At 35.7% G+C, this 27,968-nt stretch overlaps 1 protein-coding gene across 2 annotated transcripts; it reads left to right on the top strand.

Annotated features, from left to right (window-relative positions):
• Positions 1-609: 609 nt before the first annotated feature.
• On the top strand, positions 610-12,987 carry LOC145674659 (uncharacterized). Of its 2 annotated transcripts, XM_081744881.1 has the most exons (5): positions 610-3,809; positions 5,762-5,997; positions 7,248-7,421; positions 8,648-8,744; positions 12,867-12,987. In XM_081744881.1, exons 2-4 carry the CDS (start codon positions 5,794-5,796, stop codon positions 8,690-8,692), a joined length of 423 nt encoding a protein of 140 aa, XP_081601007.1. In that variant the 5' UTR covers positions 610-3,809; positions 5,762-5,793; the 3' UTR covers positions 8,693-8,744; positions 12,867-12,987. The 2 variants fall into 2 exon arrangements, with proteins under 2 accessions (XP_081601007.1, XP_081601006.1); XM_081744880.1 differs by having other exon boundaries at positions 610-5,997.
• Positions 12,988-27,968: the final 14,981 nt, after the last annotated feature.

Raw genomic sequence — 27,968 nt, forward strand, 5'->3', positions numbered from 1 at the left:
CGTTAGTGCAGTGTTAGTGCTTGTTACTGTACCAACCCCTAACGTTAGTGCTTCATTAGTGTAGGTGCTAAAAGTAAAATATATTTGGAAGTTGGCTTGAACTTACCCCACTTCAAGCACTAACGAGAAAGTTAGTGTCATTCATTAGTTCTAGAAGACACTAACAGCTTGTATACAATTTGATATTTCTGTAGTTTGTCCCCACCGAAAGCCTTGAAGAAATGCCGAAATATGGTAGCAATGACGTTAGTGCTTAGTGCGTTTAAGTATTCTAACAATGCACTAACGATTTCCCAGAGAGCATGTAAGCTTAAATCAAGGGTCGCTTTCCCTTGATTTTGGCTTAGCAATGTACAGTTGATGCGACAAGCGACAATCAACGTTTATTTTAGCTTGTTTTTAACTTGAAAAGAAGCTTGAATGCGACAAGCAACAATCAACGTTTATTTTAGCTTGTTTTTAACTTGAAAAGAAGCTTGAATTTATCAACTTTCTACTAAGCCTATTTCAAGCTTGATTCAAAACGCTTGACGTTTGTCGATTGTTTGGCAAATGGAGCCATCTGTAGGATTGGTGAGTAGTCTGAGTTTTGGCGCTTGATTTCTTCCAAAAGGTAAACAAAGGTAAGCTATGTGTATGAAATGTAATAGTAAGTCCTACTTTAGTTTTAGTTACAAAATAAAAAGGTGATTTTTATTTTAGACTGGTGCGCTGAGCGCTTTTAGGATAGTATTACTTCATTACTTTTCAAATATGGATGGAATTTTATGTTTATACCTTTTATGTTGTTTTCTTTTTTTTAAGTGTGTTCATCCGTATAATGTATACCATATTTAGCCATTGGATTCTTTAAAGTCAGTGATGGCTCTTGACAATTAGCATCAGCATAGGCGCCCGAAGGGGAGGGGGGTGGGGCCCGGGCCCCCTTTGGATTACGAAAATGTATACGTAATATAGGAAACCATGTATATTAAATACCAGGCGTAATATAGCAACCATGGAGATGGGCCCCTCCCTAGAAAATTTTCCTCGGGCACCCCTGAATATCAGTACAAAAATTAGAGGGTTAACTTCAGCAGACGGCTTTATCATATTAAAAATTTATAGGTGGAATACTTGATAACTGTTAAGGCATTGCTTTAGCAGACGGCTGTACCATATTTATATCGATTTTATGGTCATTTTTCACTAGATTTGAGATAATACTGTTACATATAGAGAATTTTGGAACTTGGGGGCCAAAATCAGGTAAAACCACCGTGTTTACAGGAGAAATGAGTTGGTGTTACGTAACCGTAATTACTAACATAACTAACCAATCCTAACCTAAATCATCAAAAACAGAAAATATAGGAAGAAAGTACGAATTCAGGTAAAATCACCATGTAAAAATTATTGCGGATATTTTATGTATTTTTCCACTTTCCTCGTTTATGTGCATGTCCTCCGTCGCGGACACGCCTGCTCTCTACGGACGCATCCCCTCGCTCCGCTCGGGACTCCCAGCTACACTCCTGCCCTGACTCGGTTAGATGGCATACGTGCTTTTTTTGTGGCCACCTAGCACAAGTTGGTTCGTGGTTTATGCACTAGCTTCTCATTTAGTGGATATTCTACAAAAAGGAACCGGGAAATGCAATGTGTGAACATTTGGTAGAACCATCTGCTCGAGTAATGCCCAAGTATCTTAACTCAGCCTAACCTAAACTAACCCAAACTAACTTAACCTACCTAAACCATTAAAAAAATACAAAATATATACCAAGAAAGTACAAAATTTAAGCAAAATATTGCCCCCCCCCCAGTTCAAAAAATATGCCGTTACATAACACTTTACGTAGCATAGCTGAGCGAGCGAAGGGGAATAGATGCCCCGCAGGGCTCGTTTTTTCCCTTACTTTTTAAGTTACACGCGTTTGGCATTGCAACCATTGCAGACGGTCATTTTCCAAAGCTTCATATGTACTTACTGCCATCTCATTCCTTGCTTGTATTCGTCTGCCTACCGCCTTGTCAATTAGATCCACCATAACATACTTAATTTTCCATTTCGTAGGATTCTATATAACAGATACGATTTATGAAGTCTAAACACATTAAAATAGTTTATTTAATTAGGTAGAGCCATCTGCTAAAGTTAACCTCATATTAATAATGAAGGTAGTTAAATGATAATGTAAGTGTTTTAAACTCAATAAATTGTATGTGCAAATGAGTATACATGGGAAAGTAAGTATGTTATGGTGGAGCTATTTGCCAGGGCGGAAGGCGGTTGAATACAAGCAAGGAACGAAATGCCAGTATTTGTATGTTAAGTTTTGGAAAATGACAGTCTACAATGGCTGCAATGCCAATCGTGTGTAACTTAAAAGATAAGGGGAAAAAACGAGTCCTACGAGGCTTCTAATCCCCTCCGCTCGCTCAGCTGTGGTTCGTGAAGTGTTTGTAAAGTAGTGCCCCAAATCTAGTGAAAAAATCAACAAAATCGATTTAAATTTGGAGAGCCGTCCGCTAAAGTAATGAAAATTACGTTTTATCCCTACAATCGAGGAGAAAACTGCTTTGAATTAATACATTGCCTAAGTTTCTTGTTTTAGCTTTCACCGATACACTAAAAATTTTAACTGATGTGGCTTCCCCAAGAATCGGTACGGATGATATTTAAATGCAGCAAGCAAGCCTGGACATTTCACTCATTTTAGAATGCATCATGCTTATCTTTCGTTCCTTATGTTCTTCCATATTTATTCGGAGGTTGGGGGCAAAATTGAAGAATATAAATACTTATGTCCGACTTTATTTAGTAACAATTACTTATTCTAAGGTATACTTCATCAATCTTAGATTAAGTGATATCACTCATTTCATCGCTTTACAATAAGTGCAAGGAAAGGTTCGATCAGGTATGGACTTTTGGGTTTAGGGTAAAAGAACGATGAATTTCGAAAAATTACTTATTAGATATTAATAATAATTCAAAATAGATTATTACGCGAAAATAAGTTGGCATATTAGTTTGAAGTTTGTTAGGTAAGAAGTCGAGGGTGTAAGTTTGAAGAAAACTAGGTTTTTCGTTGCTTACATTTTTATCTTTTTATCCTCTAAAAACAGTAACTTCTGTCTCTTAATTGATTTTAGTGCTTTTGTTTACTTTTTTTTTCTACCAGGTGAATGAAATCTGGATCTAAAATCTCAGAAAAATATTTGCAATCTGAACGGATGTAATAAAGAAATAACCCTATTTTTCAGGATTGGCCAAAATCGCGTTTTTTTAACTTTTTTTCACTTAAACCGGAATGTTTGCTTTACACCAGTTTTTTTTTTGTTTGTGTAAATACATTTACCTTAGATTAAAGTGGAGTAACCGTTGCCTTTTTTTTTTTTTTTTTTTTTTTTTTAAGAGTAAAGGTAATTTGAGGCTGATGTTTCGATTGAACAAGGTCGCAACCTCGAGAAATGAACGCAACTCGCTCAAACTAGAGGTCATAGGTCAACTAGTTCTGCAAATGATTTGCCATTACATCATAAATTATTCAGCAGTCTACTCCTTCAGCATTGGTTAAGCTTGAATTTTCCTTGTCGGAGGCATGATAGTCCACAAGTTGAGTGGGGGTGGGATTCGTGAAAAATACTTTTTTAACTTGTCTCTTTAATTGTGATTTTATTTTATCAAGCTTGGAGTTCTCGCCGAACTGCCTGTAGTGCGCTGCCACACTAGCGGACGGTCAACAAAACTTCCACGGAAGCTGATTAAGTGTCTAAATTTATAACATTGGAAAGAAGATCGACGAAACAGAGATTTCTATTAGGTTTGACTGGTTTGTTAATAATAATAATAATAAAAAGTTTTATTTAGAAAGGTAATATGAATGGTCCAGAACTATTAGTCACTTCTTGTATTGATTAGCAAATTAAATTAAGCCTATATTTCTGACTGACTAAATTAGATCTTCTGTACTATGTAGTCTTTTAAAATAGTCCATTGATTTAATATGTATAACTATAGAGTGATTCCATTTTGCAGTTCTTTCCCTTTTGGTTCTTAAGTGGCTCCTAAAATATTCACAAGTATGCAAGATCACTGCAACGTATTTCTATCAGTTGACCTCCGTGGATGATGGGTCTGTGGATTTATCGCCTTTGTTATCAAGGGATTCTGATTTCGAGTTCAAATGAAGAACAATATCTCTCGAGTGCAAACTGAGTAGCGGTTCGGATCTCACTTTAAGCTGTAGGTCCCGTTCTTCATAACCCCGCTGTTATGTCCTTAACCATAGAAAGACGAAGGTTGGTCAAATTTACCCGCACTTTCTTTTTCTCTTTGCCCGAACAAATGAATTTTATAACGTTTGATTTTTTTTGTATTTTCTTCTGTAATCTAAACTTAAATTTAGTTTTATTAGAAAGCACATTATTGTGGTAGTTTTTTTTCTTTTTTAGCGCAGGAGACTAAGTACATTTTTTTAGCAACTTAGAAATGTTAAGAGGAGTACAGTTTTACTTTGAAAGGATCATGTAAACTTATCTATTCTTTGAATGGATGACTAAATTAACATAATCTACTTTTATACATTGAGCAAACGTAATACTCTCAGGTTTAGTATAGTAACTTGTCTACACAGGCTAATGTATTTCAAGCTACTTCATGTCTGCTAACCAAATGCGGTAGTAGTCTGTACTGGGACTTGTAATATTTCCTATTAAAATAAAATTTCACAAGTCTTAAAATAATTTTACAACTCTCATTTATTAGTAGCAGTCATTAAATAACTTTAAAATACATTAGTAGGGTTAAAATTGGAATTTACAACCACGAGCAAAATTGACCCCCCTTAGTCTTTCACGTGACCAATTATAGTTTAGTCTTCCTAGGGTTGATGTTAAGATAGACGGATGACTAATGATAGAGAATGATTATGAAGGAATTAGTGGCATGGCCGGAGATTGAACCAAAGATCCGTCGCACCAAAAGGCAACGTTCTACCTCTGAGCAATCAACCCTTTCCTTCCGCAGTGCTGATTTATAACGTCATACTCTAATGACCTGGTCATAATTCTCCAACGTAGTGGTCTTCTACACACGTCTTCCTAATTGTTCCCCACTTTTCCCCCCAAGATTTCTGATTAAATGAACAGCAAAATCAAAATTAAATAAAATCTTTGAGTTTTGTCCCACGGTTATGCGGGGCAGCCTAAAGGAGACGGTGATGATGAGAATGAATTAAATAATGGATTGAAGAAAGTGGAGGGGAACGGTAGAACCCTAAGAAAATCTACGCACACGGTGTTTGTCCACCACAAACGTACATCCATGTCCAAAATTATTGTCGCATGTCTATAAATATGTTGTTGTAGGAATAAAATTTGATAACGAATTCGCCCTGTATTTCTTATAATGTTGGTATGTGCATAATCGGCAAAGACATGTATGTGGCAAATTTCATGTCAAAAGAGCAGTAAATAAGAATAATAAAACGAAAATGAAACTTTCTTGTCCATTTGTTTTACTCATTCTAATTTATGTGCTTATAATTCTTTCCCTATAAAATTTTCCACAAATATACATTTCTCGATTATACACATAGTATTGGTATTAAAAGTATCCTGCAAAATCATTATCAAATTACATTCTTACAAGAAGACAGTTATAGATATGCGACAATCATTTTGAACATGAATGTACATTTAATTGTTTCAATGTTTTGTGAAAGAATATATTTTCTAGTTATATTAACACCTTCAAAACAATATTTTCTACAAGTTATTGCAGATATCAGAATTGTATTTGGCCAAATGCAATCTACTTTAGCTGACCTTAGTGAAAGAGTATCTTCCGTCGAGAAGAAGGTCGACACACTTCTAAGTAATGATGTGAGTGTGAAAGCAGAGTCCATAAACGAAGAATCCGAACTTTTTGGCCTTCTGCCTCTGCGAACGTTGGATGATTTTCAAACATTTGAGAGAAAGCTTGAAGATCCTAACTTCGGAAAGAAATATGTAAGTATCCTATCAAACCTGTACAAGTTATGAAGCAGGTTTCAAATCTTTGTTATATCTTTTAATTTACGTCTTTTTGGAACATCTCTCTTTTGACTAAATGTTAGCATCAACTCCATTTTTGCCAATTTAGCCATTATCATGTGCATTAGCTATGGACTATAATTTTGGTCAACTTGCCATTCATACTTGCTAATATAGCGGCAATTACATCTTTTGCAGTCAATTTTTTTTTTTTAGAAAATATGAAAAACCTAAAAAAAAGTAGTTTATCTTGGTATTTTTCTAATTCTTTTGTTTACAACAGCACTTACATTGTCACAGTAGATTAGATATCTTTTATCAGTCTCACCTATTCGTCACGGTAAATTGGGATTCCTGGATCTGGTTTCTCCATAGTCAATTTGTTTGATTAGTTTCTAGTGTATTTTTAGTTTGGGTGGAGTTTTTCTTGTTGAGATGCGTGCATGTGCATGTATATATTTTTGTGATAGATCAATAGTGTTATCAAGCCATACCCAGCATTAGAAGTTGAAAATAATTCAAGAGATTTTATTACTTCTAGTCAATGAAGGAACAAATTGTATTGTGAAACTGTTTGATTTGAGGATACCAAAAGATAAATAATATTAGAACATCTTTGTAAACTAGTAGACAAAAAGTACCAAATTTTTACTTTATTTATTCCTAAATTCTGTTACCTATAATTTAAGGTAAGTTGAGCCATTTTTAGCTAGTTTTTGTGCGTCATTTAGCTATTTTCTGACACTACTTGTTGGCAGCACTGATTAACCCACTGTTTCTTGTTACTTTTGGAAGTGTATGTAATTTCCATATACATACACACACACAAACACACACACACACACACACACACACACATATATATATATATATATATATATATATATATATATATATATATATAGTATTTTTTTCTAATTCAAACGGACAATGGTCCTTTTAAATAACCGCTATTCCGATATAAAGCTGAAAGTTACCAAATAAATCCCAGGCAAACAGTTTTTGTTAGTCACGTAGCCCATTTGATACGGCCTTCCGTGAAACTCAGAACCCCACGCCTTTTTTTCACACTTCACATTACGGTATCTAAAAATTAATCTAGTTTCATTCATGCTTCGTTTTTTTTTTCCACTGGTAGAAAAACATAACAATACGGACCCTTATATATATTGTTTTTCTTTTTGATTTCAGCATGCATTAGATCTAAATACTTTCCTTTCTTTCAGGTAAAAGTATTACTGTCAATTGGTGGTAAGGATTTTAAAAGTTTCGCTCACAATGCAATAAGAACTTTGTGCGACAAACTCGCAATGGAATTCTCCTACTCTGGCAGGAAACCAAGGATCATGAAGCAAAAAAGCACACCTTTGGGTCCAACCAAATGTGCAATAAGATCAACAGTAAGTTGATTTGAAAAGTTGTACTGAAATATTTAACTTCATTTATTTATTTATGCTAGTAACCATACAAAATTCCAGTTTGCTAATTATTAAGTCTTACTTCTCTCGTACTGGACGTGTGTTCTCATATTAGTATGTCCCAAGCAATCAGAAGTAATTCTTCATGAATAAAGTATGCTTTGAGTACTTTAGGATTCTTTTACTGTCAAGTAGTAAAATATGTAAATGTGTTCACCCTTAATGGGTGAATATAACATCTGTGTAGAATGTATAGGAAATTCAATAACTGATCCAACACTCTATGTTGTAAACAAAGCTTTACTGGCAAAGTACATATTTAAACAAATCTTTGCTTGAAAAAGCATTCAAAAGAATTTGTAAGGTGTACGGAAAATCTAAAACAAAATAAAATTCCAAAGTAGGAATGATTCCAGGGCTAAATAAAGTCAATAGTGTCAACGAATTTAAATTGAAGTACAGTGTAGGAATCACTACTGTGAAGTATAATTTTGCACCAGACTTTTCGTGTATACCTGTAAATTTGATACTGTCTACCACACGAATATAACTTTTGTTGGGTTGGCAACACTGTTAGTCTGGTAGTATTACATAGTATGCCAAACTGTCTCCCCTGCCGATATTTTAAAGGTGCAAAATTTCAGAGCTCTTTTTCTAACACTGGAACGCAGATAAAACACTAGAAGAACATAGCTTTCGAAGTTACCATAATTCCTGTATCAAAAGAGAAAAGTTGCAGGCTTTCAAGACGGCGAATAGTCAAACTTTCGTCTTTCTGTCGTCTTCATCTTTCAATTTTTCGTGACAACGAAGTTAGCCAAAACCTAATGTGTTTTTTGTAGTGTTATTTAAGGTGACTTTAAACGTTGACTCAAAACCATATCACCACTAAGGGCACCGGAAGAAAGTCTTGTTACACTTGTATCGAAAAATGTAACTTTTCCATTATATAATATACCAAAAGTGTGATGGAAGATAACTTTCTATAGTACCCTTACATAAAAATCACAAAATAGGGGCCTAGCTTAGGTGACTTGAAAAATAATATAGGAATTAGTTTCAGCTCTAGGTATCCATATTTACAAACCATACCATAATTCCGTAAAACTATTTAAGAGGGAAATTTATTTCAAATGACAGTTTTTTTTTTGTTTTTTTTAAGAATAAAAATCGCTAGTATTTGCTTGAAATTCTATCTTTCTTTTCAGCTGCTATTCGTAAGATGTACACCGACGCAACAGAAGAAACGGTGAAGGAAGTATTGGGTGTTTGGCTGCAACAGGCGGAGCCTAGACTACTGTGTAGGTAAGTATAGTTTTACCTATTTTCCTTACAATCACGAGAGAGACCGGAAAGTTCTTACCATCACTAAATAAGCTAGGGATCTGCAACTTAGTCCATGGACGCGTTCTTCTCTACATATACGTTTTGTATTCACTACATTTCTCACATCTATAGGTCACTAGATCAATATCATATGCATAGAATTCTGTGGATTTGGAGGCTTCCAAAAGAGTTTTCCACCGTTTCAATGCCTCTTACTTTCCCGGACCCCAAGATATGAACATCTTATTATAATAATTGTAATCCTTCCCTTTTTCTTCCTTTTAGGATATGTATCATAAAACGCTTTTGTAATAATTTTAAATGAGAAGTTACTTCCATATTTCAAATCTTAAAAGATTTAGAGATGCCGACATTTTATTAGAATAATTGTAATCCCCACCTTTTTTTTCTCCTCTCCACATCGTTTCTTTCCCTTTTTGCTAGCATGTCAAAAAAGAAAAAAAAGGGCCGAAACACGTGGCAAAGTATTTTAAATGAGAAATGGAAATACTGAACTTCAAATCTCTCACCTTAAGGGATTAAATACTTTACTATAATAATTATAATCCCCATCCATTTTTCTTTCCACCCCCCTTTCTTACCTCCGAGGCATATTTCAAAAGCGCTTAAATTCTTATCTACTTATTTTAAATAATATGCAAATACCAAATTTCATGTTTCAAACCTTCATAAATTCAGAGATTTCGACATCTTATAATAATTGTAATCCTCACTCCATTTCTTTTCTTTCTCACTTTTTTTTCTTTTTTTCCTTTGTACTAAAATATCAAAAACCGCTTAAATATGTCAAATTATTTGAAATGAGACATCCGAATATCAAATTTCAAGTCTGTAACCTTAAGGAATTCGGAGATATGGTCATATTTTAAAAATACGTCCCACACCTATTTTCCTCCCCTTCCTGTCGAATTTGCAAAAATCCTTCCTTAGTGGTATCCTACGTAATAAATCCCATGTACTGTCCATATTTAACTTGTCTATCTTAAGCGATTTGGCCTGTGCAAAGATCTGTCGGTCACTCAATCACTTAGGTCTTTTTATTTTATATAGCGAGATGAGTTCATTTTTACGCACTCATGTATTAGTACACAGTGAAATGAGATGAAATGTTTACCTTGTATGTATATATTATTTTATTATCCTTTATAATTTAGCAACTTGCCTGTTACTTTCCTCGGAGGATGGAAATTTTAACTAAAATCGAAATTCATTACTGTTTACATTTTTATTTTCTTGTCTTCTGAAAGAAAGTACCTCTGTTAATTTTATTTTTTGATTACTCCTATCTGCTGAATGAAATCTTTTTTTTTTTTAAGAATAACTTTTATTCCTTGATTAATTTTGGTGTTGATTACTTTTCTATACTGAAGGAAATTTCATTTTTTGAAAACTGCGATGTCAGAGTAATAGAGAGATAGGCACTTACTGTTATATTTGCCTTCTAAAAACATTTCCTACCTGGTGCACGAAAAACAGAAAGCAACTAACCTCTTTTTTTCTTGACTAATTTTAGTGTTATTTTACATCTTTTCTATCTACTGAACGAACTTATCTCTTGCGAGAAAAACTACAATACCACCCTCTTTCTTGATTGATTAGAGTTAATTACTTCTTTTCTATACTAAATGAAACCATCTTACATTCTGGAAAACTCTGCAATGCCATTGTAATAGAGAAATATGCAATTGCAGAATCTTCCAGACGATAAGATTATTTCGTTTAGTATAGAAACAAGCAATAAAGTACTATAATTAATTAAGATACAGATGGTATTGTAGTTTTTTTTTCCTTCTCAGAAGATACGGTTTCATTCAGGAGATAGAAAAGAAGTAAAATAACATTAAAACTAATCAAGAAACAGTTTTTTTTCCTAGAAAATAAAGACTTCAGCAGTTAGAAAGTTTTGTTAAAAGACAAAATAATAGTAAATGCACATTTCTCTCTTACAAAGACATTCCCGAGTTTTCGGGAAGATAAGACTTCATTCAGTATGAAAAAGAAGTAATCAACACTAAAATTGAACAAGAAATAAAGGTTAATGTTTTATCCACAAAATAAAGACTTCATTCAGCAGTGGCAGTAATAAAAAAATAAATTAAAAAAGTAGGAGTAGTTTTTTCCCCCCAAAGACAAAAAGATTTCAATAGGATGGAGCACGCCAAAGTATGCGTATGCGTAAACACTCGAACAACAAATTACCAGGAAAATAAATAGGGAGACATAGGTCTTAAAATGCATTCAGAATTTGACTGGATTGAAGTAAATGAAGTGATTTTCCTGCCTTGTGCCGTGTACACTGAGAAATGTTTCTGCTTTCAAAGATGGGATATAAAGAACTAGGTCGATAGGTCGCAGGAGTATTTATTACTTCTCTATAATGAATTGTGAAACGACGCTAATGACTCCAACACGACGTTCCATGAATATGGGTCAAATAAACTTAGTGTTACATTTACGGTAATGAGTCATCTCTTCTTCATTTGATATGTATGATCAGTGGCGTATTTACGATTTTGTTTCGGGAGGGGCTTTGCTAACTTTCGGGGGGGCTTTGCCTGGAAATGTGAAAATTCTGCAAGATATTTCATTTACTTTACTATACTAAGTAAGATTTCGGGGGGGCTTAAGCCCGGAAGCCACCCCCCTAAATACGCCACTGTGTATGATGAAGGCAATATGCATGTCTTCCTATCAGTGATTCTTGTGTTTTGAAAGAATGAAACGTTGCAAAGATGTATTCCTCCGCTGTAAGGCTCAGGATTAAAATCCGTTTGTTTTACTGTCACAAATAATTCCAGAGAATTGTTGCTCAACACCTCCTTACGTATTAGTCACCAGTAACTTTTTTTATATTTTTAAAGAGAAATATTTCATTGAACCTCTAAGGTATGTTCCAAACTCGTTGCAAAATGGTACGAAGTTGTCCGTGTACGCGGTACCTATTTTAGTAAATTCTTACGCTTTTCCTGTAAATTGCGAACTACACTTTCCCATGCGTTCTGCTGTACATTACGCAGGATAACGCCTTGTAGGTCATCATCTATCATTTGTGTTGCTCCGTGAAGAATACAAGGTATATAGGTTCACACACTTATGACGTATCTTTCCTGTGAATCGTGAGATCAGATTGCATTTCATACAAGGCATGGAGAGAAAATTACAGAAATAAGTAAATATTTGTTCTTCCATCCCTCAGTGATTTCTTATATCAGTGATCACTTCGTTTGTTTTTCGTAACGCCGTACTTATACAACAGTACCGAGTGAGTCAATATGACATTTTCTGGATTTATCTCAATTGATGCTCTCACAGAACAATGCACATTTTCAGCTAGGAAATTTAAAAAAAAAAAACTTTACTGAAAATTTACTGGCACTAGAACATTAAAATAGGTAAAGTGAATAAATACCATGCAGTGGTACCAGTGATGAAACGGGTCACATACTTCGTGACTCGTGATCACGAAGTAGTCAGATCCCTGACCCTGTTTGACCCAGACATATCCGTGCGATCCCGAGACGACTAAATATCAGACTATGGGAGAGTATGTTGCAATTGTAACAAACCGATTCTTTCCTTTCAAGTGTTTCTTATGAGTGATCGTCAAAATTTAATCAAATAAGGCTGTAAAACGTAAAATGTAGAATATAAGGGATGCCGCTAAACCGAAAGAGTGTTTTGGTAATGTTTGTGTATAGTAGTGTTTAAAATTACTTTATTAATTTTCAGTATGGGAAGATGAATTATATTGTATTTGACAGTCGAGACACTTTGAATAAGAAGTGTCACACTACAAATCTAACATCTGAATAGGTGAGCTCGATTAGGGAATATTAATTCATTATAAAAAATTCTACAGTAATGCTATAGAGATCATATTTGGAATGCTTCCAAGCCATGGATCACCAGATCTGAGAAACGAGTGCCAGACTCTGTTGCCTTGTGTGGCACTTACTTCAAAGAATAATAATGTATTTTAATGAAAGCGTATTTATAAGGTAAACAATATGAATGTTTTTTTTTTAACTGTGCAATCAATTACATGTTTTTCAGTACGTATTTATGATCGTTATTTTGCAGAGAACGAAGAAATTTAAAACCTGTAGTGGAAGGTCACACCGTTGAAGTTGAGGAACCCAATTAAGGAAATAAGTTAGAAATAATACAAAATATGTAAATAAGTTCAATAAATAACATTGTAATACAAGCTGATTGTTTTCATGGAACCTTATATCAGTTATTGAGTAGAATGTAGAGATAATTTATTTCAATTATGTAGCAGCAGGATGCGAAATCATAACAGTTATGATCGGGGAGAGATAGGAGTAAATAAATAAGTAAAAAAAAAATGCACTGGAAAGTTTTCAAATGAAGATTTCATATATTGAACATCCAAAATTATTGATATATGTAAGGTTAGGGATAATGCTTATCCACTAGGTTGTCCACTAACTGCACAGATTTACTGTAAATAGTTTGTATACTTCTGACAGTGTCGATGTCACCTTATCTCTCCAGTAAATTATTGAGGATGAATTTTCTTCCAAAATTTTGAAGTGTGGGAATGGCCATTCTCAGTATTTTGCACCCTGTGTAGCGGTGGTTCTAGGATTTAATTTATATTTCTTTCTTTCCTGAAATCTGATAATTTAAAAGTTTGCTTAGCCCTTGACGCTTGTCTAGTGGTGTACGTCTTTGGTGCGCCTAGGGTTGTGGTCGATTCCCAGTGGAAGACCTTACAAACACTGAACGCATTACTGTTCGGATTCTACAGGTCAGTGTCTCATGTAAAACTTCGTGCTGAAACGGGACGCTCAACTTCAACATCAAACTGTGGTTAATGGTAAACTAATTGGATGCTGATCTGCCAGGTCGCATAGTATATTCACCAAGGAACTCAGGAAAAGTGTTGCTTTCTATGTTGAGATAAGATACTAATCTCAATAGACTGGAGTATGGGGTATATATTCAACACCAATGTTGTATGAGACATGGATTTATAATTTAACATGATATTTCAATAATGTTAGTCAACAGAAATAAACCTGAATCTCGTGCTGCAAAGACGCATAATGGACGAAGGAAAGAAGCATAATACAGATTGTGAAAGTATACATTATTTTGCTTTCATTTTGACCGAACACAACTATTCTTTTTCAGAACATTGCTTATGTAGGTTTAACAGTTCTTTCGTCGTCACCTTTACGTTTATTTTTGCAGAATTGTTGTCTATATGAGCTTGATTTCATTTTGTATAAGGTTTGAAGTGAGGTTCAGTAGTTTCAATCTTGATACAGATTTATTTCTGCACGTGAGAAAATGATTCATCTGGTTGGCGTCATGTATAATGTTTGATGTGAAGGTTAGTATAATGTTCAGTGTGTAAGTTACATAAATGATGGTGTGTGTTCTTTTGCCATCTGAGGGTGTTTGGATATTGCCACCACTTTATTGGCATTAAAAATATTGCAGAAACCATAGCTTACTACTATGTTTACTATTAATAGTAAGTATGGTATGGTTTCCCCTATATATATTTAAAATAATGCCAATAAAGTGATGGCAATATCTAAACACCTCAGATGGCAAAAGAATACACACCATCATTTATGTAACTTACACATTGAACATTATACTAACCTTCACATCAAACATTATACATGTCGCCAAGCAGATGAATCATTTTCTCACTTGCAGAAATAAATTTGTATCAAGCTTTACTGAGAAGCTTGCAATAAACGAGACATTAAGCATGTGCTAAACTTGAAGTGGACAGCTTGAAATAAGCTTGAGGTGACAAGCCTGTAGCAAGCATTATGTACCAAGTTTGAAATAAACTTGAGGTAACAAGCCTGTAGCAAGCATTATGTACCAAGTTTGAAATAAACTTGAGGTAACAAGCCTGTAGCAAGCATTATGTACCAAGTTTGAAATAGACTTGAGGTAACAAGCCTGGAGCAAGCATTACGTACCAAGTTTGAAATAAACTTGAGGTAACAAGCCTGTAGCAAGCATTATGTACTAAGTTTGAAATAAACTTGAGGTAACAAGCCTGTAGCAAGCATTATGTACTAAGTTTGAAATAAACTTGAGGTAACAAGCCTGTAGCAAGCATTATGTAACAAGTTTGAAATAGACTTGAGGTAACAAGCCTGGAGCAAGCATTACGTACCAAGTTTGAAATAAACTTGAGGTAACAAGCCTGTAGCAAGCATTATGTACCAAGTTTGAAATAGACTTGAGGTAACAAGCCTGGAGCAAGCATTACGTACCAAGTTTGAAATAAACTTGAGGTAACAAGCCTGTAGCAAGCATTATGTACTAAGTTTGAAATAAACTTGAGGTAACAAGCCTGTAGCAAGCATTATGTACCAAGTTTGAAATAGACTTGAGGTAACAAGCCTGGAGCAAGCATTACGTACCAAGTTTGAAATAAACTTGAGGTAACAAGCCTGTAGCATGCTTTATGTAACAAGTTTGCAATAAGCTTGAGCTGACAAGCTTGAAACAATCTTACAGTATAAGCCTACAACATGCTTGTCGCCTGTCAACTTCGTCGCTTGAATCAGCCTTGATATACGCTTACAGACTTGTCGTAACAAGCTTGGGACAAGCTTATATCCTTGTCACGACAAGCTTATATCATGCTTGTGGCAAGCTGTTTCTGCTATCTGGGTTGTCATTAAGCCCATGTTTCTACTTCAATTTGTATAGATTTGGATATTTCTGAAGTTGCCCTCACCAAAAATCTTGAATAAATCCCAATATATGGTAGCACTAACGTTATTGCTTAGTGCGTTTAAGGGCACAACGATGCACTAGTGATTACCGTTAACCCTATGTTTCTACGTCAATTTATATGGAATGTGATATTTCTGAAGTTGCCTCCCCCAAAAATCTTGAATAAATCCCAAAATATGATAGCACTAACGTTAGTGTTTAGTGCGTTTAAGTGATCTACTATCGATGCACTAACGATTGCTGTTAACTCCATGTTTCTACGTCAATTTGTATAGATTTATATATTTCTGAAGTTGCCCCCACCAAAAATCTCCAGTAACTCGTAAATGCTGATAGCACTAACGTTAGTGCTTAGTGCGTTTAAGTACACTTTCCATGCACTAACGATGTGCGACGTTTGGTATAATTTGGGAGAGGTGGGGGCCAACTTCAAGCACGTGTATACATAGCAATATTTTTATTTCTATGCGACGTGTTTGAAGTTGCCCTCTCCCTACCTCTACCAAATTACAACAAACGTCGTACATCGTTAGTGCATCGTTAGTACACGTTAGTGCAATCACAATTTACGAGATATTGAAGATTTTTGGTAGGGGCTAACTTCATATGTAGTTATTCTCCCCACTAAAGATGGATTAGTGATTGCCGTTAACCCCATGTTTCTACGTCCATTTGTACGGATTTTGATATTTCTGAATCAGCCCCACCACCACAAGTATTCAATAAATCACAAAATATGATGGCACTAACGTTAGTGCTTAGTGCGTTTAAGTGCACTAACGATGCACTAACGACTGCCGTTAACTCCATGTTTCTACATACATTTGTATGGAATCTGATATTTCTGAAGTTCGCCCCTCACCATAAATCTTCAATTACTCGTAAACTCAGATAGCACTACCCTTTGTGCTTAGTGCGTTTAAGTGCACTAACAATGCACTAACGATGTGTGACGTTTGGTGTAATTTGGAAGAGATGGGAGCCAACTACAAGCACGTTTATACATAGCACTAATATTCTTTCTATGCGACGTGTCTGAAGTTTGGCTCCCACCTTCCAAATTACAACAAACGTCGCAATTGTTAGTGCATCATTAGTCCACTAAACGCACTAAGCACTAACGTTATTCATATCAGAGTTTACGAGTTATTGATGATTTTTGGTGGGGGCCAACTTCAAAAATATCAAATTCCATACAAATTGACGTAGAAATTTGGGGTTAATGGCAATCCTTAGTGCATCGTTAGTGCGCGTAAACGCATTAAGCACTAACGTTAGTGGTATCAGAGTTTACGAGTTATTGGAGATTTTTGGTTGGGGGACAACTCCAGAAATATCCATATCTATACAAATTGATGTAGAAACATGGGGTTAACGTCAATCGTTACAGCGTTGTTAGTGCATTTAAACGTACTAAGCATTAACGTTAGTGCTACCATATATTGTGATTTATTGAAGATTTTTATTGAAGGGCCAACTTCAGGAACATCAAATTCCATACAAGCTGTTAGTGTTTAATGGAAGCACTATCGATATACTAATGAATATCACTAATTTTTTCGGGGGGGGGGAGTTCAAGCAAACCTCGAAAGATATTTTACTTTTAGCACCTACACGAATGAAGCACTAGCGTTAGTGGTTGCTGCACTAAGAAGTACTAATGATGCACTTACGATTGCACTAGAAGAGATCATTAGTGCTTTTGAATTTGGCGGAAATTTGACGCAATGAAAAATTCAACATACATTTCTTATCTGTGCTTTCTGACATGTAATTGGACATAATTACACTAACAGTGAAGCACTAACGAAATTGTTAGTGTTTCATACAACCACTAAAAATGCACTAAGGAATGGTACTAATATTTTCGTTAGTACTTGAAGTGGGGGCGCCAAGTTCACGCACGGCCTATACGAACGAAACACTAACATTAGGTGTTGGTGCACAAAGAAGAACTAAAAATGCATTAACGATTTCCTTAGAAGAGATTATTAGTGCATATGAATTTGCCGGGAATCAATGCAATGAAAAATTCCCCATACATTTCTTATGTGAATTTCGTGACATGTAATTGGCCATAACTAAACTAATAGTCCAACATAATTGCAACTGTTAGTTTTTTGAAGTACTAACGCTGTACTAACGAATGCCACTCATTTTTTAGTTAGTACTTGAAATGGGACAACTAACTTCACCCTAACGTTCAAACCTATTTTATTTGTAGCACCTATACTAATAAAGCATTAATTTCAGTTGTTGGTGCACTACGAAGCACTTACGAATCACTAACAATTGCAATATTAGAGGTAATTAGTGCTTTCGAATGTGATAGGATTTGGAACAATAATGTATTTCATATGGGAGATTCATGACATATAACTCAGCACCTCCAGATAAGCAATAAAAGAAACATTAGTGCGGTTTTAGCAGTTTGTGTAATAGCACTGATTTTGTAAACTATGCCAAAAATTAGTGCTAAATTAGTGCTGACGATACCGCATACAAAGAAAATTAGTGCTATGTATAGTATGATAAAAATGAGGATCGATTGTTTTCTTTGATGATGCCGCCATATTAGATTTTCGAATATATTTGGCCTTCTGATAATGGCACTAATTTTCTTTTCATGCGGTATCGACAGCACTAATTTAACACTAACATTGTGCATAGGTTTCATCTCAATCGGTTGAGTGGGTGGGGCCAGGTTCACGCTAGCCCCACCCACATATTCTTGTTTTTTTGACGTTTGTGTAACAGCACTAATTTTGTAAACTATGTCAAAAATTAGTGCTAAATTAGTGCTGACGATACTGCATAGAAAGAATATTAGTACTGTATATCTTACCATAAAAATGAGGGATCTTTTGTTTTCTTTGATGATGCCGACATTGAACATTTTCGAAAATATTTTGGCCTTCTGATAATAGCACTAATTTTCTTTTCATGCGGTATCAACAGCACTAATTTAACTCTAACTTTGGGTATAGGTTTCATCTCGTTCGGTTGAGTGGGTGGGGCTAGCGTGAACCTAGCCCCACCCAGAATCTTTTTTGTTTTTTGAAGTCTGTGTAACGGCACAATTTTTTTAAACGTTACAGGTCGTCAGCACTAATTGGGCACTAATTTTTGGCATATGTTTTAAAATTAGTGCCGATGTGGGTGGGGCCAGGTTCACGGACATACTGTTCTACTCCACGTACTTCTGCAGACTGGTCGAATTTCCCCGTGAAGAAATGTGATGTTTGCTTTGGAATAAATTTACCCCTAATGCTATGATGGTAGGAATTCAAAGCAAGGTACAGTGGCGTAGCACACTTTTTCTCCCCCCCCCCCCGCAAAGTATAGAGAAGGGCCCCTAGTTGTAAAGGTGACAGAAGTAAGGTTGAAATTCTACTTCTTTAAATCTTTATTCATCGCAAGACTTCGGGGCCCTCTATACCTCGGGGCCCCCCGGAATGCGGGTTTTGCGGGGGCAGCTGCTACGCCACTGGCAAGGTAAAAGCGGAGGTAATTTTCTGCCCAGTGGCATGATGTGTCAGTATGGAGCAGTCTTGGGAAGTAACGTAACGCAAGTAACGCGTTACTTGTAACGCGTTACTTTAAGTAACGATTCCTAGTAACGCGTTACATTTTTCCAAAGTAACTGTAACGGTAACGCGTTACAATTTTTTAAGTAGCGTACCTAGTTTGCGTTACATTTCGGATGACTAACTACAATATATGTGTATTTTTTCTTCGGAAACAAATGTTTCTTTCCTGTAAGTGAATTTCTCAGAATGAAACAACCGAGCATGAACTACGTATGTCAGTGACCGACAATCACAGACACACAGAGAAACAGATAAGTTCGTAGTGCCACTTGCTGTTTTTGGAAGATGAGGACAACCTTAGGGAAATCACGTGTACTGATTGCAAGCACGTGGAAGATTTTCTCGTAGGTTTTGACAGCTCCAAATCAATACATTCAGTGCAGGGTGTGAAATCATTAGGAGGGGGGGGGGAAAGAAGTTCAGCGATCCATACTAATGCCTCACTGTGCTTCACAAATAAAGTAGGGCTCCAAAACGTTGAAATATTCATGTATTATTATTATTATTATTATTATTATTATTATTATTATTATTATTAATAATAATAATAATAATAATAATAATAATAAATGTTCAAACAAGTCGTCGTTGTTATTTAAAATATTTTAGTAATTGTATTTATTCATTTAACGTAACTTAGTAGACTTATCTACTGCATTTAATATACAATTCGGTGCGTATGGTCCAGGGTTAAACTGCCGTGGAAGCACAGTCCCCTTGTGCTTACCATCATAAGGAGGACTACATTCACGAAAATAGTGATGTGAGATGTAGAAGTCAGAAATAATAGCGCGTGAGAACCAATATGCTAACCAAGCATTAGACACACGAAGTTGAAGCGCTCCACCTGACCAGCCATATAGTCCCATGAACTGTAGAGTCAGAGTACAGTTTTATTATTATTTGTGAAATTCACGTTTCTTCACTGTATTTAGTGTTTCAGTTTGGTCCAAAATGGCCAGAACTTTTACTTTCAAAAACGGGACGCATACGAATCAGCGACGGAGGGGAAGGCGGACTTCCACATTACATGTTGACTCAGCAGTTTTTTCAATTTACAAAATACACAAGTAAGAATGATAACACAGCGTTTCTAACTTAAGTACTACCCAAAAATACTTTTAACTACTTCAATACTCAGAATTCCCACTCAATTCCCACTTGAACCACAGAACACTCAATTCTCACTTGAATATTCAGAAGTTCTAGGCACGGCTGAACCTTCCCAATGAGTGTTGGTACGGAAGAGTATAGAATTAGCATTGACCATTTATATTTTGGATAATAATTACGGGACACCTGGGTCATGTTTGCTTAAAAACGGGACATTTAGGCGTCCCGTTTGAGAATCAGAAAAAAAACGAGACAATGGTTAAATATAAGGGACTGTCCCTGCTAAAACGGGACGTCTGGTCACCTTGGTTTGGTCGCTCAGATATCCGGCCACCTATATAAGTCTAAATAATACTATGTATCTATATCATATTATTAGGAAGAATGTATTATTATAAATAACATATATGATTTCAACACAAATACTTGAAGGCACAACGAAAAGCCACATTATCTCAGTGGTAAAGTTATCTCAGATGCATGAGATCGTAACTCGCGGAAAATTCTGCTTGTGGTACATAAACACTGTGTATGGGTTTTTTTCTCGGATTCCTACCTATTCGTTCCACTTTCTTAATCCACCATTATCATCTATTTCATCATGACCGCCTTCATTAGCCTTGGTGGACATTCATAGGAAGCTAAAACAAGAGACCATAAGTCCAAAAATGACCCATTTAAATAACATGGGGAAATTCTTCATAGCCTCTTTAGATCCCCTAAATATTAAAAATATGCGCTTTGGGCAATTTTCCTGTCGTTTAGTTCCGGAAAGCTACAGTCATGCTAAATTTCAACTTTTCACGTCAAACGGAATTACCCCTTTAATTTATGTCAGTTCATGTAGTTTTATATATGGTTAAGATTAAGATTTTTAATGTAATCTTCCAGCAATTTTTTCGAATTATTTTCCTACCCCTAAAACTAAGGATAGTTAAGGCTAAAAATAAAAATGATTTTTTTAAAGAAAAACGGCTCTTAGGGATTTTGTTTATAATTCATAATTCAATTTCCCAAAAATCAGCCCCATCATGTGGTATAAGTCATTTCTCTGGGAAAAATCGATAAGGTGTATTTTATTCTTGAGGGTGAGTTTTCTTCCGAATCATTTTCTCAGAAACGAGTCACGCAATTTTGTTCAAATTTCATAAATGAATATTTCATTGATAATTCTATAATATTGTGTAAATTCTTAATTAAGAAATAAATGTCAAAAGGGGTAGTTTACTCTTGGGTATGATTTTGTTTTTATACGACTTTCTCGAAAACGACAAGGGGTGATTTTGATTATGTTTTTATAAATAAACTAGCTTTTAGCTAGATGGGGCCCCGCCTTCAGATCCTTGCATTTTCTCGGCCTACGGCCTCGCATTTCTTATGCATCATCCTTTGTATCAAGAGTGAATTTCGTGCAATTTCCCTCAATATTTCCTGGATTTGGCGCTGCTTGGCGCTTCTCCCCATGACCTCCGCGTTTTTACTCGACCTACAGCCTCGCACCGCTTAAACCCACCAATTCCACCAAATTTCAAGTTTATTTTCGTATTTCAACTATCTAAAACATATTCTGTATTCCAAGAAAACGCTCATTTAAATAACATGGGAATTTCTTCATCCCCCTTTAAACCACTTAAAAATTAAAAATATTCACTTTTGGAAATTTTTCTGTAGGTTAGTCTTGGAAGGCTACAATCATGCTAACTTTCATCATTCTAATCCTGCCGGAAGTGCCTAAACATTTTGGGGTGCAGATGTTCGAAATCTTAACTATATATAAAACTACATGAGCTGACATAAATTAATGGGAAGTTGAAATTTAGCGTGATTGTAGCTTTCGGAGATTAACCGACAGGAAAATTGCCAAGAGTGAATATTTTAAATTTTTACGGGGACTAAAGGGAAGATGAAGAAATTCCCCATATTATTTAAGTGGACCTTTTTTTTTTCTTTTTCTTTTTTTTCTTTTTTTTTTTTTTTTTTTTTGAGTTATAACCTTATATTTTAGGTATTTGAAATTGGAATAAAAACTTGATAATCTGTATGATTATACGTTTTCATTAGCGTTAACTAAGTAAATCGCTAAAAATAAAAATTTCCAACCGTAGAGTGGTTTTATAGGGAACTGAAAAATCTTTCCCATGTTATTTATATGGGACATCTTCTACACCCCAAAATGTTTAGACACTTCCGGCGCGATTAGAATGATGAAATTTCGCATGACTGTAGCCTTCCGGGCCTAACCTACAGGAAAATTGCCAAAAGTGAATATTTTTAGTTTTTAAGGGATCTAAAGGGGGATGAATAAATTCCAATGTTATTTAAATGGGCGTTTTCTTGGGATACAAAATATTATCTTTTACATAGTTGAAATAGGAAAGAAAACTAGAAATTTGGCAGAATTGTGGATCTAAGAGGTGCGAGGTCGAGGCCGAGTAAACGCGGGGGTCAGGGGGCGAAGAACCCAGCTAGCCAAAGGCTAGTCTATATTATAAAATTGAAAGTGACTATGTTTGCGACTCTTAATCTCTTGAACCGCCAGACCGATCTCGATCAAGTTTACAACGTAGATGCGGCTCTGACCTGGAAGTGTTTCTAGCCATTTACTTTGACGGGTACAACTTAGGGGAGGGGGAGGGAGACACTAATAACTCTTCAACCATCGAACCGTTCTTTATCAAATTTTCAATGTAGATGAGTTTCGGAACTGGAATGATGTTTATCATTTCACTTTGACGGAGCAACGTAGGGAAGGGGATGGAAGGGGAGATATACAAAAATCAATAAATATAAAAACAAAAGTGACTATGTTAGTGAATTAATTACTTTTGAACCACCCGATCGATATCTATCAAATTTATAACATATATGAAGTTCAAACCTGGGAAGTTTTTTATCATTTCATTTTGACAGTAGATCTTAGGGGAGGGGTGAGGGTGAGGTGTGGAGGTGAAATGTATGAAAATGAATAAAACTTAATAACTCTTGAACCACCCAAACGATCTCGATCAAATTTTCAACATAGATAAGGTTTGGGTCTGGGATGTTTTCTTAAATTCACTTTTACAATGCAACGAAGGGGAGGGAGAGATATATGTCAGAAAAAGTAAAAATTAAGTGACTGTCTTTGTGACTTCATCGCGTTTAAACCACCCGACCAATCTTAACCCAATTTTCAACATGGATGAGGTTCAGACATGAGGTGGTTTTTGTCATATTACTTTAACTGTAGAACTTAGAGGAGGGGGAGGGGAGGGGAGAAATCTATAAATATAAATAAAACTTAATAACTCTTAAACCACCCGACCGATCTTGATCAAACTTTCAACACAGATAAGGTTCGGGCCAGGGATGTTTTCGTTATTTCATTTTTACGGTGAAACCTAGGGGAGAGGGAGGGGAAAGATATATGTAAAAAGAATAAAAATGAAAGTGACCGTCTTTGTGATTTGATCACGCTTTAACCACTGGACCAATCTTAATCAAATTTTCAATATGGATGAAGTTTGGAGCTGGGGTGTTTTTTATCATATGACTTTGATAGCAGATTTTAGGGGAGGGGACAAATATATATAAAAATGAATAAAACTTAATAACTCTTGAACCACCCAACCGATCTCGATCAAATTTTCAACATAAATGACGTTCGGGCTTGGAATAGTTTTTATCATTTAACTTTAATGGCGCAACGTAGGAAAGAGGGAGGCGGTTGTAAAAAAAAAATAAAAATGAAAGTGGTCGTCTATGTGACTTCACTCTTGAACCACCTGACCGATCTCAATCAAATTTTCAACATAGATGAGGTTGGTCCCTGGGATGGTATTTATCTATTCACTTTGACGATAGAACTTAGGGGAGGAGGGGGAGATATATAAAAGTAAATAAAACTTAATAACTCTTGAACCACCTGACCGATCTCGATCAAATTTTTAACCTAGATGAAGTTCGAACATGAGATGATTTTTGTCATATCTCTTTGGCGATGTAACTTAAAGAGGGGAAAGACATTTACAAATGATCAAAAATGACCGATATTAGTGTCGAGTCTATCGTTTTTGTGGTCGCTGAGATGAACAGTGACACTTCTGATGCCATTTAGATCCAAATTCAACCCCGCAAAAATTTATATATAATCTAAATGACCAATATCATTGTTGAATTCATACTTTCCTGGGTCGCTGAGATGAATAATGACACTTCCGATGCCGTGGCTCACAACATGGAGAGGAGAGGGGATATATAAAAATCATAAAAAATGACCAATGTCAAGGAGCGCTTTAGTAATAGTAAAAAAATGACTGACTAACGAAACATATTGTACTATTTTTTTCTTATTTTAACCCGGTGAAGTGGGTAATTGATGCTAGTAAATAATATGGGAAAGATTTTTCAGTTATCCATAAAATCACTCTAAATTTAGAAAATTTTATTTTAGTGATTTACTTAATTAAGACTATCGAAAACGTACAATCATACCGCATTTCAAGTTTTTATTCCAATTTCAAGTACCTAAAACATGACATTACAGGTAAAAAAATAATAAAGGACCATTTAAATAAAATGGAGAATTTCTTCATCACCCCTTTGGACCCCCTAAAAATTAAAAATATTCACTTTTTGGATTTTTTTCTGTGGGTTAGTTCCGAAAAGCTACAATCATGTCAAATTTCAACTTTCCACGTCAAGCGGAAGTGTTCATTATTTTATGTTAGTGAGTGAGTTCATGTAGTTTTATCTACATTTAGGATTCGGATTAGGACATATATTCTGACATTGAAAGTTATGATTTTTATCAAATTACTACGAAACTATCAGCTTTGCGAAAACATGTTACAGTTCATACACTGAGAAAAAAAGGACTAGGATTTCCGTGTGGATACATCCTATTTACGCGGGTGCGCTCCTTAAGTAATGTAATTTCATGTACAAAAGTACAGCAGGTGGGAACACCATGCCAAGTCTGGAGTTCGGCGTCGAAATAGACTCGCTGTGATTGGATTCTTTTATTCCCATGATTGATTTCGTGTTAAAAACTATTACTCTCGTAAGGTAGGGAGTCACAGATTTAGAAAGAACCTAGAGGGGACACTCGTAGGAAGGTAGTAACAACATTAATAGTTCGTAAATATTCGTCTACAGGCAGTTACAGATGCCACGAAGACTCGTTTAGATCATTAGGACAACTAAATTACAGATGCAGGGGTTGGAAAAACAACATTGCAACTAATTTGGTTACCGCTTTCGTCCGTGGCTCTTACGTCAGCCCAGGGACTTCCATCAAAAAGTACTATCATCATCATCATCATCATAGGGATCATCATCATCATAACTAATTCATCACCATAAGTATTCTGACATTATTGCAAGTACTTCCATTTGACTTAGGAAGTTGAAATTTGGCAAGATTGTAGATTTCTGGGACTGACCGACAGTAAAATTGCCAAAATTAAATATTTTTAATTTTTAGGGGGTCTAAAGGGGAATGAAGGATTTCCCCATGTTATTTAAAAGGGTGGTTTTATGAGGAAATGAAAAATCTTCTTCGCGTAATTTATATGGGACGTCTTCTACACCACAAAATGTTTAGGCATTTCTGACAGGATTAGAACGATGAAATTTGACATTGTTGTAACCATCCGGAACTTACCCACAGGGAAATTCCCAAAAGTGAATATTTAAAATTTTTAAGGGTTCTAAACGGGGGTGAAAAAATTCCCATCTATTTTGATTAAGAGTTTTCTTGAGATACAAAATCTTTTCTTTTAGATAGTTGAAATAAGAAATTAGGGATGCGCACGAAACAAGATTTGTGGCTGTCTCGTCTCAAAAATGTGCTGTAAAAGTGATGTCTCGACTCGTAAAATGTATATTTCTCTATTGGAAGAGCCAGGGGCGGATGCAGGACAGACTTTGGGGGGGGTTGTCATACTGCTACTTTTAAGGGTCTCAAACTTCGGGATGAGTTTTATTTATATATAAAAATTTGAAACTTTCCTCTTCTTGGGGGGCGATCGACCACAATGGATCCGCCCCTGGGAAGAGTCGTGTCTCGACTCGAATTTTGTCAGGAAAATCCTGTCTCGACTCGTCTCGTGCGCATCCCTATGAGAAATGAAACTGGAAATTCTGTAGAATTGTGTGTTTAAGAGATGCAAGACCTTACGCCGAGCAAAGGCGGGAGTGTAGGGGCGAAGCCCGCAGCTGGGCAAATTCAGGAAATATGAAGAGCAAATGCTAGTCTATATTATAAAATTGGAAGCGACTATGTTTTTGGCTCTTAATTTCTTGAACCACCCTACCGATCTCTATCAAATGTTCACCATTAATGATGATCGGGCCTGGGAGTGTTTTTGTTATTTCACTTTGACGGTTCAAATTAGGGAAGGGGGAGTTATAAATCATAAATAAAACTTAATGACTCTTGAACCAAAAGACCAATCTGAATCCAAATTTTAACATACACAGTAAAAAATGGTTGTGTTAATTCAACTCAATTTTAACACAGTGAAGTGGTTCCAGCGTGACTACCACTTTGCGGTGTTAGTTCAACACATACCTCGCGTTGTTGGCGTTTAACACAGGGGGTGTGTTACGTCTTTAACACACAACCGGTGTTGAGCCGTGCTGTAAGCGTTAATGAACCACAAAATTACTCCCCCAAAATATGTTAAATCGCCTATATGCGTATTGTGTTTACATTATGCTGAGTCTAAAAAACACTTTAAACAAGTAAAATAATGTATTCCAGAGGTGGGAGGGCACGAACCACCAACCTTTCAATTACTAGCCGCGTGCTCTTCCGACTTGGCCACGGAGGCAATAAAGAAAATGTCGCTTGTAGAGGGGACATTGTTGAGGTCTTTTGAATTTGGCTAATCAGAGTGCTCCTTTAAGCCGCGTATATTCGACGATAACCATTCTGGATAAGATAAAAATCTGCTCGCCATATAGACCTCATTTTATAACAAAATGACGACTGTCTATTTACTTTATTTTATAGTTCTTCCATATTCACTTTCAAATGATCGGCGCCAGTTGCCATCTAATAAAGTTGATGCGTTTGTTGCTTCTACACAATCGCCGGTTTGCGTTTTGAAATTTTGCGTATACCTGGATTTTTTTAAGTATTTCTTTCTATTGTGTTTGTCTGTAGCTTCAATTCATAAGCCTTTATAATTAGATGCTCAACATATTTGGCAATCACGCAGTAAACAACACCGAAGATAATTTAACACACAGGTTGTGTGTCATTTCAAATACCGGCATTTGACACACAACTCCAAATGGAGAGTGAGTTGTTCTAACCACTTGTTTGTGTTATATTTTAACACAATCGTGTTAACACATATGCATATTGAAATAACACAACGATTTTTTACAGTGTAGATGAGGTGAGATTTTTTATCGTATCATTTTGAGGGAGAGAGAGAGAAGGGGGAGAGTATAAAAATAATATAAAATGACCGATATTAGTGCCTAATCTTTAGATTTCCAGGTCACTCAGATGAACAATGGCATTTCCAATGCTATGCCACACAACATGGGGAGGGCAGGGGGATATATAAAAACCATCGAAAAAGACCGATGTCAGAGATGGCGTTAGTAATACAGTGAAACCTTCCTTAACGGACACCTCGATATCGATAATATTAACATTTTTTTTTTGTCCCGGCAAAAATATATGTTCCCTTATGGAACAACTCCCTCCCCCTTTTACGGACACTCTCAGATATGGACGCAG

The sequence above is a fragment of the Thermobia domestica genome, chromosome 17 (assembly GCF_964235325.1).
Source record: "Thermobia domestica chromosome 17, izTheDome1.hap1.1, whole genome shotgun sequence".
Classification (NCBI taxonomy): Eukaryota; Metazoa; Arthropoda; class Insecta; order Zygentoma; family Lepismatidae; genus Thermobia; species Thermobia domestica.